This window comes from Electrona antarctica, assembly GCF_951216825.1.
Source record: "Electrona antarctica genome assembly, contig: scaffold_93, whole genome shotgun sequence".
In the NCBI taxonomy this organism is placed as follows: domain Eukaryota; kingdom Metazoa; phylum Chordata; class Actinopteri; order Myctophiformes; family Myctophidae; genus Electrona; species Electrona antarctica.
In genome coordinates, this window is record NW_027638165.1 from 432020 (window position 1) to 445944 (window position 13925).

At 41.5% G+C, this 13925-nt stretch overlaps 1 protein-coding gene across 1 annotated transcript in view; it reads left to right on the plus strand.

The window, feature by feature from the left end:
• Nucleotides 1–13925, plus strand: part of duox (dual oxidase) — a gene marked incomplete at its 3' end in the record, with an annotated part of 125429 nt that overhangs the window by 23608 nt on the left and 87896 nt on the right. Inside the window, exon 8 of the mRNA XM_079531231.1 lies at nt 3149–3251. Coding sequence (XP_079387357.1) covers nt 3149–3251 — 103 coding nt within the window. The remainder of the gene's footprint in view (nt 1–3148; nt 3252–13925) is intronic.

The following is a 13925-nucleotide window of genomic DNA, read 5'->3' on the forward strand; positions in this document are numbered from 1 at the left end:
CTACTACTACACCACACTAACACACTACACCACACTACTACTACTACTACACCACACTACACCACACTACTACTACTACTACACCACACTACACCACACTACTACTACACCACACTACTACTACTACTACACCACACTACACCACACTACTACTACTACTACACCACCACACTACTACTACACCACACTACTACTACTACTACACCACACTACTACACCACACTAACACACTACACCACACTACTACTAATACTACACCACACTACTACTACTACTACTACTACACCACACTACACCACACTACTACTACTACTACACCACCACACTACTACTACACCACACTACTACTACTACTACACCACACTACACCACACTACTACTACTACTACTACACCACACTACACCACACTACTACTACTACTACACCACGCCACACTAACACACTACACCACACTACTACTACTACTTACTACACCACACTACACCACACTACTACTACTACTACACCACCACACTACTACTACACCACACTACTACTACTACTACACCACCACACTACTACTACACCACACTACTACTACTACTACACCACACTACACCACACTACTACTACTACTACACCACCACACTACTACTACACCACACTACTACTACTACTACTACACCACCACACTACTACTACACCACACTACTACTACTACTACACCACACTACACCACACTACTACTACTACTACACCACCACACTACTACTACACCACAATACTACTACTACTACACCACACTACTACACCACACTACATCACACTACTACTACACCACACTAACACACTACACCACACTACTACTAATACTACACCACACTACACCACACTACACCACACTACTACTACTACACCACACTACACCACACTACTACTACTACTACACCACCACACTACTACTACACCACACTACTACTACTACTACTACTACTACACCACACTACTACTACTACTACTACTACACCACACTACTACTACTACTACACCACACTACACCACGCCACACTAACACACTACACCACGCCACACTAACACACTACACCACACTACACCACGCCACACTAACACACTACACCACACTAACCATAGAGTAAGGGCCGATTCATACTCCTATTTTACCGCTGTTTCGGCGCTGTAGTGCCGAAATTATTTCGGCTCGTCAGAATTTTTCAGTAGCACCGAAGAGCCGACTTTAGGACGGTACCCGCCCCCCCGAACCTCAAATGACGTCACATTGTAGGCTCTACAGAGCTGAACCGACTTTTATTCGGCTCTAAAATAGGAGTATTAATCGCGCCTAAGACAGAGTTACGAAAACTCTGTTCACGTCATGGGGCTTCAGTCCAATGGCGGCTCTCCTACATAGACTTCTATTGGCTTCAGTCCAATGGAGGCTCTCCTACATAGACTTCTATTGGCTTCAGTCCAATGGAGGCTCTCCTACATAGACTTCTATTGGCTTCAGTCCAATGGAGGCTCTCCTACATAGACTTCTATTGGCTTCAGTCTAATGGAGGCTCTCCTACATAGACTTCAATTGGCTTCAGTCCAATGGAGGCTCTCCTACATAGACTTATATTGGCTTCAGTCCAATTGCTCTTATTTGCGCCGCCCTCGTTGAAAACAATGTATTTCAAACTCCAGCTTGTCCCTCTCCAGGCTGCATAAGTTTATCCCCCCTCAATATCGTAACTCTTCTATTAAATGGCTCTGGGTCGGATTAATGAGCGGTCGGAACAATGACCACTGCCTCCAATGTATTCCCGTTAGTCGTGTCAATGGCGCCTTATACTCACTGTACCTTATTCTATCATAGCCTTGACTGTTGGGTCATGTTAGCTAGCTAGGCTAACTATCTAGGATACGTACTGTTGGGTCATGTTAGCTAGCTAGGCTAACTATCTAGGCTAAATAGACGCCAGGCTAAGTAAGCTGTAAGAGTCGGACCAACGCACCGTCATTAACACCCCGAGCGGCAAGGATGGAGTTCTCCGTTCAATCAATTAGTAACGCCCAGCGCTCAGGACGGAGATTGATAAAAGGACGGAGATTTATTGATATCAAAACCGATCACATCATTTGCTCCACAGGCTGGGAGCGTCTGTTGGGCAACATTCACAGGCTGGGAGCGTCTGTTGGGCAACATTCACAGGCTGGGAGCGTCTGTTGGGCAACATTCACAGGCTGGGAGCGTCTGTTGGGCAACATTCAGGCTCCACAGGCTGGGAGCGTCTGTTGGGCAACATTCAGGCTCCACAGGCTGGGAGCGTCTGTTGGGCAACATTCAGGCTCCACAGGCTGGGAGCGTCTGTTGGGCAACATTCAGGCTCCACAGGCTGGGAGCGTCTGTTGGGCAACATTCAGGCTCCACAGGCTGGGAGCGTCTGTTGGGCAACATTCAGGCTCCACAGGCTGGGAGCGTCTGTTGGGCAACATTCAGGCTCCACAGGCTGGGAGCGTCTGTTGGGCAACATTCAGGCTCCACAGGCTGGGAGCGTCTGTTGGGCAACATTCAGGCTCCACAGGCTGGGAGCGTCTGTTGGGCAACATTCAGGCTCCACAGGCTGGGAGCGTCTGTTGGGCAACATTCAGGCTCCACAGGCTGGGAGCGTCTGTTGGGCAACATTCAGGCTCCACAGGCTGGGAGCGTCTGTTGGGCAACATTCAGGCTCCACAGGCTGGGAGCGTCTGTTGGGCAACATTCAATGATGACGTCATCGGAAATGTTCCCCCACATTTTAGATCGAAAGATCGAAAGATCGAAAATCTTAACACGTAAATAACTCTTGGTCTAAATCATTCCGTCCAATTCTAAGGACCATCGCCCATCGCGGTCCCGTCACTAGTCACGTTAGAATTAATCATACCTCCCGTTGTTGTCGATCGCATCGGGAGTGTTTTGGCTACATTTAGCTACTTCAGCCACATCCGGGATAGCGCCTGGTACGTCGCTAAATGTGCTCCGCTGCTATAAATTGCTGGGCTCTGATTTAATGGATGAAATAACCCCGGGCGTTCGGGTTGTTAATGACACTGACCTGTCAATCACTGACCTGTCAATCACTGTGCTTCAACACTGACCTGTCAATCACTGTGCTTCAACAGAGCCCCAACGTGAGGTCATCTCAGGACATCGATGACCTCATCCTGGGGATGACATCACAGATCAGTGAGAGAGAAGACAACGTGGTGGTGGAGGACCTCAGAGGTATTTATTACCACACTACACTACACTACCCACAATGCACCACACCATACGATACTACACTACACTACCCACAATGCACCATACCATACGATACTACACTACACTACACTACCCAAAATGCACCACACCATATGATACTACACTACACTACACTACCCACAATGCACCACACCACACCATACTACACTACACTACCCACAATGCACCACACCACACCATACGATACTACACTACCCACAATGCACCACACCACACCATACGATACCACACCACACTACACTACCCACAATGCACCACACCACACCATACGATACTACACTACACTACCCACAATGCACCACACCATACGATACCACACCACACTACACTACCCACAATGCACCACACCACACCATACCACACTACACTACCCACAATGCACCACACCACACCATACCACACTACACTACACTACCCACAATGCACCACACCATACGATACCACACCACACTACACTACCCACAATGCACCACACCACACCATACCACACTACACTACACTACCCACAATGCACCACACCATACTACACTACACTACACTACACTACCCACAATGCACCACACCACACCATACAATACCACACCACACTACACTACCCACAATGCACCACACATTACATTACATTACATTACATTACAGTTACAATTGGGGGTTAAAAAAACCCCACAGTACCCCTGAAATGCATAGAAAACTGCTTTTTTTTGGCACAGCCAATACAAAAATTGGGGGTTCAAAAAACCCCACAGTACCCCTGAAATGCATAGAAAACTGCTTTTTTTTGGCCAAAACGCTAGAAAGGTCAAAGGTCAAAAGGTCAAAGGTCAAAAGGTCAAAGGTCAAATCGCTAGAAAGGTCAAAGGTCAAAAGGTCAAAGGTCAAAGGTCAAATCGCTAGAAAGGTCAAAAAAATTGGGGGTTCAAAAAACCCCACAGTACCCCTGAAATGCATAGAAAACTGCTTTTTTTTGGCACAGCCAATAAAAAAATTGGGGGTTCAAAAAACCCCACAGTACCCCTGAAATGCATAGAAAACTGCTTTTTTTTGGCCAAAACGCTAGAAAGGTCAAAGGTCAAAAGGTCAAAAGGTCAAAGGTCAAAGGTCAAATCGCTAGAAAGGTCAAAGGTCAAAAGGTCAAAGGTCAAAAGGTCAAAGGTCAAAAGGTCAAAGGTCAAATCGCTAGAAAGGTCAAAAAAATTGGGGGTTCAAAAAACCCCACAGTACCCCTGAAATGCATAGAAAACTGCTTTTTTTTGGCACAGCCAATAAAAAATATTGGGGGTTAAAAAAAAACCACAGTACCCCTGAAATGCATAGAAAACTGCTTTTTTTTGGCACAGCCAATAAAAAAATTGGGGGTTCAAAAAACCCCACAGTACCCCTGAAATGCATAGAAAACTGCTTTTTTTTGGCACAGCCAATAAAAAAATTGGGGGTTCAAAAAACCCCACAGTACCCCTGAAATGCATAGAAAACTGCTTTTTTTTGGCCAAAACGCTAGAAAGGTCAAAGGTCAAAAGGTCAAAGGTCAAAGGTCCAAAGGTCAAATCGCTAGAAAGGTCAAAGGTCAAAAGGTCAAAGGTCAAAAGGTCAAAGGTCAAAGGTCAAATCGCTAGAAAGGTCAAACAAATTGGGGGTTCAAAAAACCCCACAGTACCCCTGAAATGCATAGAAAACTGCTTTTTTTTGGCACAGCCAATAAAAAAATTGGGGGTTCAAAAAACCCCACAGTACCCCTGAAATGCATAGAAAACTGCTTTTTTTTTGGCACAGCCAATAAAAAAAATTGGGGGTTAAAAAAAACCCACAGTACCCCTGAAATGCATAAAAAACTGCTTTTTTTTGGCACAGCCAATAAAAAAATTGGGGGTTAAAAAAACCCCACAGTACCCCTGAAATGCATAGAAAACTGCTTTTTTTTGGCACAGCCAATACAAAAATTGGGGGTTCAAAAAACCCCACAGTACCCCTGAAATGCATAGAAAACTGCTTTTTTTTGGCACAGCCAATAAAAAAATGGGGGGTTCAAAAAACCCCACAGTACCCCTGAAATGCATAGAAAACTGCTTTTTTTTTGGCCAAAACGCTAGAAAGGTCAAAGGTCAAAAGGTCAAAAGGTCAAAGGTCAAAAGGTCAAAAGTCAAATCGCTAGAAAGGTCAAAGGTCAAAAGGTCAAAGGTCAAAAGGTCAAAGGTCAAATCGCTAGAAAGGTCAAAAAAATTGGGGGTTCAAAAAACCCCACAGTACCCCTGAAATGCATAGAAAACTGCTTTTTTTTGGCACAGCCAATACAAAAATTGGGGGTTCAAAAAACCCCACAGTACCCCTGAAATGCATAGAAAACTGCTTTTTTTTGGCACAGCCAATAAAAAAATTGGGGGTTCAAAAAACCCCACAGTACCCCTGAAATGCATAGAAAACTGCTTTTTTTTGGCACAGCCAATAAAAAAATTGGGGGTTCAAAAAACCCCACAGTACCCCTGAAATGCATAGAAAACTGCTTTTTTTTGGCACAGCCAATAAAAAAATTGGGGGTTCAAAAAACCCCACAGTACCCCTGAAATGCATAGAAAACTGCTTTTTTTTTGTGGCCAAAACGCTAGAAAGGTCAAAGGTCAAAAGGTCAAAGGTCAAAGGTCCAAAGGTCAAATCGCTAGAAAGGTCAAAGGTCAAAAGGTCAAAGGTCAAAAGGTCAAAGGTCAAAAGGTCAAAGGTCAAATCGCTAGAAAGGTCAAAAAAATTGGGGGTTCAAAAAACCCCACAGTACCCCTGAAATGCATAGAAAACTGCTTTTTTTTGGCACAGCCAATAAAAAAATTGGGGGTTCAAAAAACCCCACAGTACCCCTGAAATGCATAGAAAACTGCTTTTTTTTGGCACAGCCAATAAAAAAATTGGGGGTTAAAAAAAACCCACAGTACCCCTGAAATGCATAAAAAACTGCTTTTTTTTGGCACAGCCAATAAAAAAATTGGGGGTTAAAAAAAACCCACAGTACCCCTGAAATGCATAGAAAACTGCTTTTTTTTGGCACAGCCAATAAAAAAATTGGGGGTTCAAAAAACCCCACAGTACCCCTGAAATGCATAGAAAACTGCTTTTTTTTGGCACAGCCAATACAAAAATTGGGGGTTCAAAAAACCCCACAGTACCCCTGAAATGCATAGAAAACTGCTTTTTTTTGGCACAGCCAATAAAAAAATTGGGGGTTCAAAAAACCCCACAGTACCTCTGAAATGCATAGAAAACTGCTTTTTTTTTGGCACAGCCAATAAAAAAATTGGGGGTTCAAAAAACCCCACAGTACCCCTGAAATGCATAGAAAACTGCTTTTTTTTGGCACAGCCAATACAAAAATTGGGGGTTCAAAAAACCCCACAGTACCCCTGAAATGCATAGAAAACTGCTTTTTTTTGGCACAGCCAATACAAAAATTGGGGGTTCAAAAAACCCCACAGTACCCCTGAAATGCATAGAAAACTGCTTTTTTTTGGCACAGCCAATAAAAAAATTGGGGGTTCAAAAAACCCCACAGTACCCCTGAAATGCATAGAAAACTGCTTTTTTTTGGCACAGCCAATAAAAAAATTGGGGGTTCAAAAAACCCCACAGTACCCCTGAAATGCATAGAAAACTGCTTTTTTTTGGCACAGCCAATAAAAAAATTGGGGGTTCAAAAAACCCCACAGTACCCCTGAAATGCATAGAAAACTGCTTTTTTTTTGTGGCCAAAACGCTAGAAAGGTCAAAGGTCAAAAGGTCAAAGGTCAAAGGTCCAAAGGTCAAATCGCTAGAAAGGTCAAAGGTCAAAAGGTCAAAGGTCAAAAGGTCAAAGGTCAAAAGGTCAAAGGTCAAATCGCTAGAAAGGTCAAAAAAATTGGGGGTTCAAAAAACCCCACAGTACCCCTGAAATGCATAGAAAACTGCTTTTTTTTGGCACAGCCAATAAAAAAATTGGGGGTTCAAAAAACCCCACAGTACCCCTGAAATGCATAGAAAACTGCTTTTTTTTGGCACAGCCAATAAAAAAATTGGGGGTTAAAAAAAACCCACAGTACCCCTGAAATGCATAAAAAACTGCTTTTTTTTGGCACAGCCAATAAAAAAATTGGGGGTTAAAAAAAACCCACAGTACCCCTGAAATGCATAGAAAACTGCTTTTTTTTGGCACAGCCAATAAAAAAATTGGGGGTTCAAAAAACCCCACAGTACCCCTGAAATGCATAGAAAACTGCTTTTTTTTGGCACAGCCAATACAAAAATTGGGGGTTCAAAAAACCCCACAGTACCCCTGAAATGCATAGAAAACTCCTTTTTTTTGGCCAAAACGCTAGAAAGGTCAAAGGTCAAAAGGTCAAAGATCAAAAGGTCAAAAAAATTGGGGGTTCAAAAAACCCCACAGTACCCCTGAAATGCATAGAAAACTGCTTTTTTTTGGCACAGCCAATAAAAAAATTGGGGGTTCAAAAAACCCCACAGTACCCCTGAAATGCATAGAAAACTGCTTTTTTTTGGCACAGCCAATAAAAAAATTGGGGGTTAAAAAAAACCCACAGTACCCCTGAAATGCATAAAAAACTGCTTTTTTTTGGCACAGCCAATAAAAAAATTGGGGGTTAAAAAAACCCCACAGTACCCCTGAAATGCATAGAAAACTGCTTTTTTTTGGCACAGCCAATAAAAAAATTGGGGGTTCAAAAAACCCCACAGTACCCCTGAAATGCATAGAAAACTGCTTTTTTTTGGCACAGCCAATAAAAAAATTGGGGGTTCAAAAAAACCCACAGTACCCCTGAAATGCATAGAAAACTGCTTTTTTTTGGCCAAAACGCTAGAAAGGTCAAAGGTCAAAAGGTCAAAGATCAAAAGGTCAAAGATCAAAAGGTCAAAGGTCAAAAGGTCAAAGGTCAAATCGCTAGAAAGGTCAAAGGTCAAAATGTCAAAGGTCAAAAGGTCAAAGGTCAAATCGCTAGAAAGGTCAAAAAAATTGGGGGTTCAAAAAACCCCACAGTACCCCTGAAATGCATAGAAAACTGCTTTTTTTTTGGCACAGCCAATAAAAAAATTGGGGGTAAAAAAACCCCCACGGTACCCCTGAAATGCATAGAAAACTGCTTTTTTTTGGCACAGCCAATAAAAAAATTGGGGGTTCAAAAAGCCCCACAGTACCCCTGAAATGCATAGAAAACTGCTTTTTTTTGGCCAAAACGCTAGAAAGGTCAAAGGTCAAAAGGTCAAAGGTCAAAAGGTCAAAGGTCAAATCGCTAGAAAGGTCAAAGGTCAAAAGGTCAAAGGTCAAAAGGTCAAAGGTCAAATCGCTAGAAAGGTCAAAAAAATTGGGGGTTCAAAAACCCCCACAGTACCCCTGAAATGCATAGAAAACTGCTTTTTTTGGCACAGCCAATAAAAAAATTGGGGGTTCAAAAAACCCCACAGTACCCCTGAAATGCATAGAAAACTGCTTTTTTTTGGCATAGCCAATAAAAAAATTGGGGGTTCAAAAAACCCCACAGTACCCCTGAAATGCATAGAAAACTGCTTTTTTTTTGGCACAGCCAATACAAAAATTGGGGGTTCAAAAAACCCCACAGTACCCCTGAAATGCATAGAAAACTGCTTTTTTTTGGCACAGCCAATAAAGAAATTGGGGGTTCAAAAAACCCCACAGTACCCCTGAAATGCATAGAAAACTGCTTTTTTTTGGCACAGCCAATAAAAAAATTGGGGGTTAAAAAAAACCCACAGTACCCCTGAAATGCATAAAAAACTGCTTTTTTTTGGCACAGCCAATAAATAAATTGGTGGTTAAAAAAACCCCACAGTACCCCTGAAATGCATAGAAAACTGCTTTTTTTTGGCACAGCCAATAACAAAATTGGGGGTTCAAAAAACCCCACAGTACCCCTGAAATGCATAGAAAACTGTTTTTTTTTGGCACAGCCAATAAAAAAATTGGGGGTTCAAAAAACCCCACAGTACCCCTGAAATGCATAGAAAACTGCTTTTTTTTGGCCAAAACGCTAGAAAGGTCAAAGGTCAAAAGGTCAAAGGTCAAAAGGTCAAAGGTCAAAAGGTCAAAGGTCAAATCGCTAGAAAGGTCAAAAAAAATTGGGGGTTCAAAAAACCCCACAGTACCCCTGAAATGCATAGAAAACTGCTTTTTTTTGGCACAGCCAATACAAAAATTGGGGGTTCAAAAAACCCCACAGTACCCCTGAAATGCATAGAAAACTGCTTTTTTTTGGCACAGCCAATAAAAAAATTGGGGGTTCAAAAAACCCCACAGTACCCCTGAAATGCATAGAAAACTGCTTTTTTTTGGCACAGACAATACAAAAATTGGGGGTTCAAAAAACCCCACAGTACCCCTGAAATGCATAGAAAACTGCTTTTTTTTGGCACAGCCAATAAAAAAATTGGGGGTTCAAAAAACCCCACAGTACCCCTGAAATGCATAGAAAACTGCTTTTTTTCGGCACAGCCAATAAAAAAATTGGGGGTTCAAAAAACCCCACAGTACCCCTGAAATGCATAGAAAACTGCTTTTTTTTGGCACAGCCAATAAAGAAATTGGGGGTTAAAAAAACCCCACAGTACCCCTGAAATGCATAGAAAACTGCTTTTTTTTGGCACAGCCAATAAAAAAATTGGGGGTTCAAAAAACCCCACAGTACCCCTGAAATGCATAGAAAACTGCTTTTTTTTGGCACAGCCAATACAAAAATTGGGGGTTCAAAAAACCCCACAGTACCCCTGAAATGCATAGAAAACTGCTTTTTTTTGGCACAGCCAATAAAAAAATTGGGGGTTAAAAAAAACCCACAGTACCCCTGAAATGCATAGAAAACTGCTTTTTTTTGGCACAGCCAATAAAGAAATTGGGGGTTCAAAAAACCCCACAGTACCCCTGAAATGCATAGAAAACTGCTTTTTTTTTGCACAGCCAATAAAAAAATTGGGGGTTCAAAAAACCCCACAGTACCCCTGAAATGCATAGAAAACTGCTTTTTTTTGGCATAGCCAATAAAAAAATTGGGGGTTCAAAAAACCCCACAGTACCCCTGAAATGCATAGAAAACTGCTTTTTTTTGGCCAAAACGCTAGAAAGGGCAAAGGTCAAAAGGTCAAAGGTCAAAAGGTCAAAGGTCAAAAGGTCAAAGGTCAAATCGCTAGAAAGGTCAAAAAAATTGGGGGTTCAAAAAACCCCACAGTACCCCTGAAATGCATAGCAAACTGCTTTTTTTTGGCACAGCCAATAAAAAAATTGGGGGTTAAAAAAACCCCACAGTACCCCTGAAATGCATAGAAAACTGCTTTTTTTTGGCACAGCCAATAAAAAAATTGGGGGTTCAAAAAACCCCACAGTACCCCTGAAATGCATAGAAAACTGCTTTTTTTTGGCACAGCCAATACAAAAATTGGGGGTTCAAAAAACCCCACAGTACCCCTGAAATGCATAGAAAACTGCTTTTTTTTGGCCAAAACGCTAGAAAGGTCAAAGGTCAAAAGGTCAAAGGTCAAAAGGTCAAAGGTCAAATCGCTAGAAAGGTCAAAGGTCAAAAGGTCAAAGGTCAAAAGGTCAAAGGTCAAATCGCTAGAAAGGTCAAAAAAATTGGGGGTTCAAAAAACCCCACAGTACCCCTGAAATGCATAGAAAACTGCTTTTTTTTGGCACAGCCAATACAAAAATTGGGGGTTCAAAAAACCCCACAGTACCCCTGAAATGCATAGAAAACTGCTTTTTTTTGGCACAGCCAATAAAAAAAATTGGGGGTTCAAAAAACCCCACAGTACCCCTGAAATGCATAGAAAACTGCTTTTTTTTGGCACAGCCAATAAAAAAATTGGGGGTTCAAAAAACCCCACAGTACCCCTGAAATGCATAGAAAACTGCTTTTTTTTGGCACAGCCAATAAAGAAATTGGGGGTTAAAAAAAACCCACAGTACCCCTGAAATGCATAGAAAACTGCTTTTTTTTGGCACAGCCAATAAAAAAATTGGGGGTTCAAAAAACCCCACAGTACCCCTGAAATGCATAGAAAACTGCTTTTTTTTGGCACAGCCAATAAAAAAATTGGGGGTTCAAAAAACCCCACAGTACCCCTGAAATGCATAGAAAACTGCTTTTTTTTGGCACAGCCAATAAAGAAATTGGGGGTTCAAAAAACCCCACAGTACCCCTGAAATGCATAGAAAACTGCTTTTTTTTTGCACAGCCAATAAAAAAATTGGGGGTTCAAAAAACCCCACAGTACCCCTGAAATGCATAGAAAACTGATTTTTTTTGGCACAGCCAATACAAAAATTGGGGGTTAAAAAAAAACCACAGTACCCCTGAAATGCATAGAAAACTGCTTTTTTTTTGGCACAGCCAATAAAAAAATTGGGGGTTCAAAAAACCCCACAGTACCCCTGAAATGCATAGAAAACTGCTTTTTTTTGGCACAGCCAATAAAAAAATTGGGGGTTCAAAAAACCCCACAGTACCCCTGAAATGCATAGAAAACTGCTTTTTTTTGGCACAGCCAATAAAAAAATTGGGGGTTCAAAAAACCCCACAGTACCCCTGAAATGCATAGAAAACTGCTTTTTTTTGGCCAAAACGCTAGAAAGGTCAAAGGTCAAAAGGTCAAAAGGTCAAAGGTCAAAAGGTCAAAGGTCAAATCGCTAGAAAGGTCAAATGTCAAAAGGTCAAAAGGTCAAAGGTCAAAAGGTCAAAGGTCAAATCGCTAGAAAGGTCAAAAAAATTGGGGGTTCAAAAAACCCCACAGTACCCCTGAAATGCATAGAAAACTGCTTTTTTTTGGCACAGCCAATAAAAAAATTGGGGGTTCAAAAAACCCCACAGTACCCCTGAAATGCATAGAAAACTGCTTTTTTTTGGCACAGCCAATAAAAAAATTGGGGGTTCAAAAAACCCCACAGTACCCCTGAAATGCATAGAAAACTCCTTTTTTTTTGCAAAGCCAATACAAAAATTGGGGGTTCAAAAAACCCCACAGTACCCCTGAAATGCATAGAAAACTGCTTTTTTTTGGCACAGCCAATACAAAAATTGGGGGTTCAAAAAACCCCACAGTACCCCTGAAATGCATAGAAAACTGCTTTTTTTTGGCACAGCCAATAAAAAAATTGGGGGTTCAAAAAACCCCACAGTACCTCTGAAATGCATAGAAAACTGCTTTTTTTTTGGCACAGCCAATAAACAAATTGGGGGTTCAAAAAACCCCACAGTACCCCTGAAATGCATAGAAAACTGCTTTTTTTTGGCCAAAACGCTAGAAAGGTCAAAGGTCAAAAGGTCAAAGATCAAAAGGTCAAAGGTCAAAAGGTCAAAGGTCAAATCGCTAGAAAGGTCAAAGGTCAAAAGGTCAAAGGTCAAAAGGTCAAAGGTCAAATCGCTAGAAAGGTCAAAAAAATTGGGGGTTCAAAAAACCCCACAGTACCCCTGAAATGCATAGAAAACTGCTTTTTTTTGGCATAGCCAATAAAAAAATTGGGGGTTCAAAAAACCCCACAGTACCCCTGAAATGCATAGAAAACTGCTTTTTTTTGGCACAGCCAATAAAAAAATTGGGGGTTAAAAAAAACCCACAGTACCCCTGAAATGCATAAAAAACTGCTTTTTTTTGGCACAGCCAATAAAAAAATTGGTGGTTAAAAAAACCCCACAGTACCCCTGAAATGCATAGAAAACTGCTTTTTTTTGGCACAGCCAATAAAAAAATTGGGGGTTCAAAAAACCCCACAGTACCCCTGAAATGCATAGAAAACTGCTTTTTTTTGGCACAGCCAATAAAAAAATTGGGGGTTCAAAAAACCCCACAGTACCCCTGAAATGCATAGAAAACTGCTTTTTTTTGGCACAGCCAATAAAGAAATTGGGGGTTAAAAAAAACCCACAGTACCCCTGAAATGCATAGAAAACTGCTTTTTTTTGGCACAGCCAATAAAAAAATTGGGGGTTCAAAAAACCCCACAGTACCCCTGAAATGCATAGAAAACTGCTTTTTTTTGGCACAGCCAATAAAAAAATTGGGGGTTCAAAAAACCCCACAGTACCCCTGAAATGCATAGAAAACTGCTTTTTTTTGGCACAGCCAATAAAGAAATTGGGGGTTCAAAAAACCCCACAGTACCCCTGAAATGCATAGAAAACTGCTTTTTTTTTGCACAGCCAATAAAAAAATTGGGGGTTCAAAAAACCCCACAGTACCCCTGAAATGCATAGAAAACTGATTTTTTTTGGCACAGCCAATACAAAAATTGGGGGTTAAAAAAAACCCACAGTACCCCTGAAATGCATAGAAAACTGCTTTTTTTTTGGCACAGCCAATAAAAAAATTGGGGGTTCAAAAAACCCCACAGTACCCCTGAAATGCATAGAAAACTGCTTTTTTTTGGCACAGCCAATAAAAAAATTGGGGGTTCAAAAAACCCCACAGTACCCCTGAAATGCATAGAAAACTGCTTTTTTTTGGCACAGCCAATAAAAAAATTGGGGGTTCAAAAAACCCCACAGTACCCCTGAAATGCATAGAAAACTGCTTTTTTTTGGCCAAAACGCTAGAAAGGTCAAAGGTCAAAAGGTCAAAAGGTCAAAGGTCAAAAGGTCAAAGGTCAAATCGCTAGAAAGG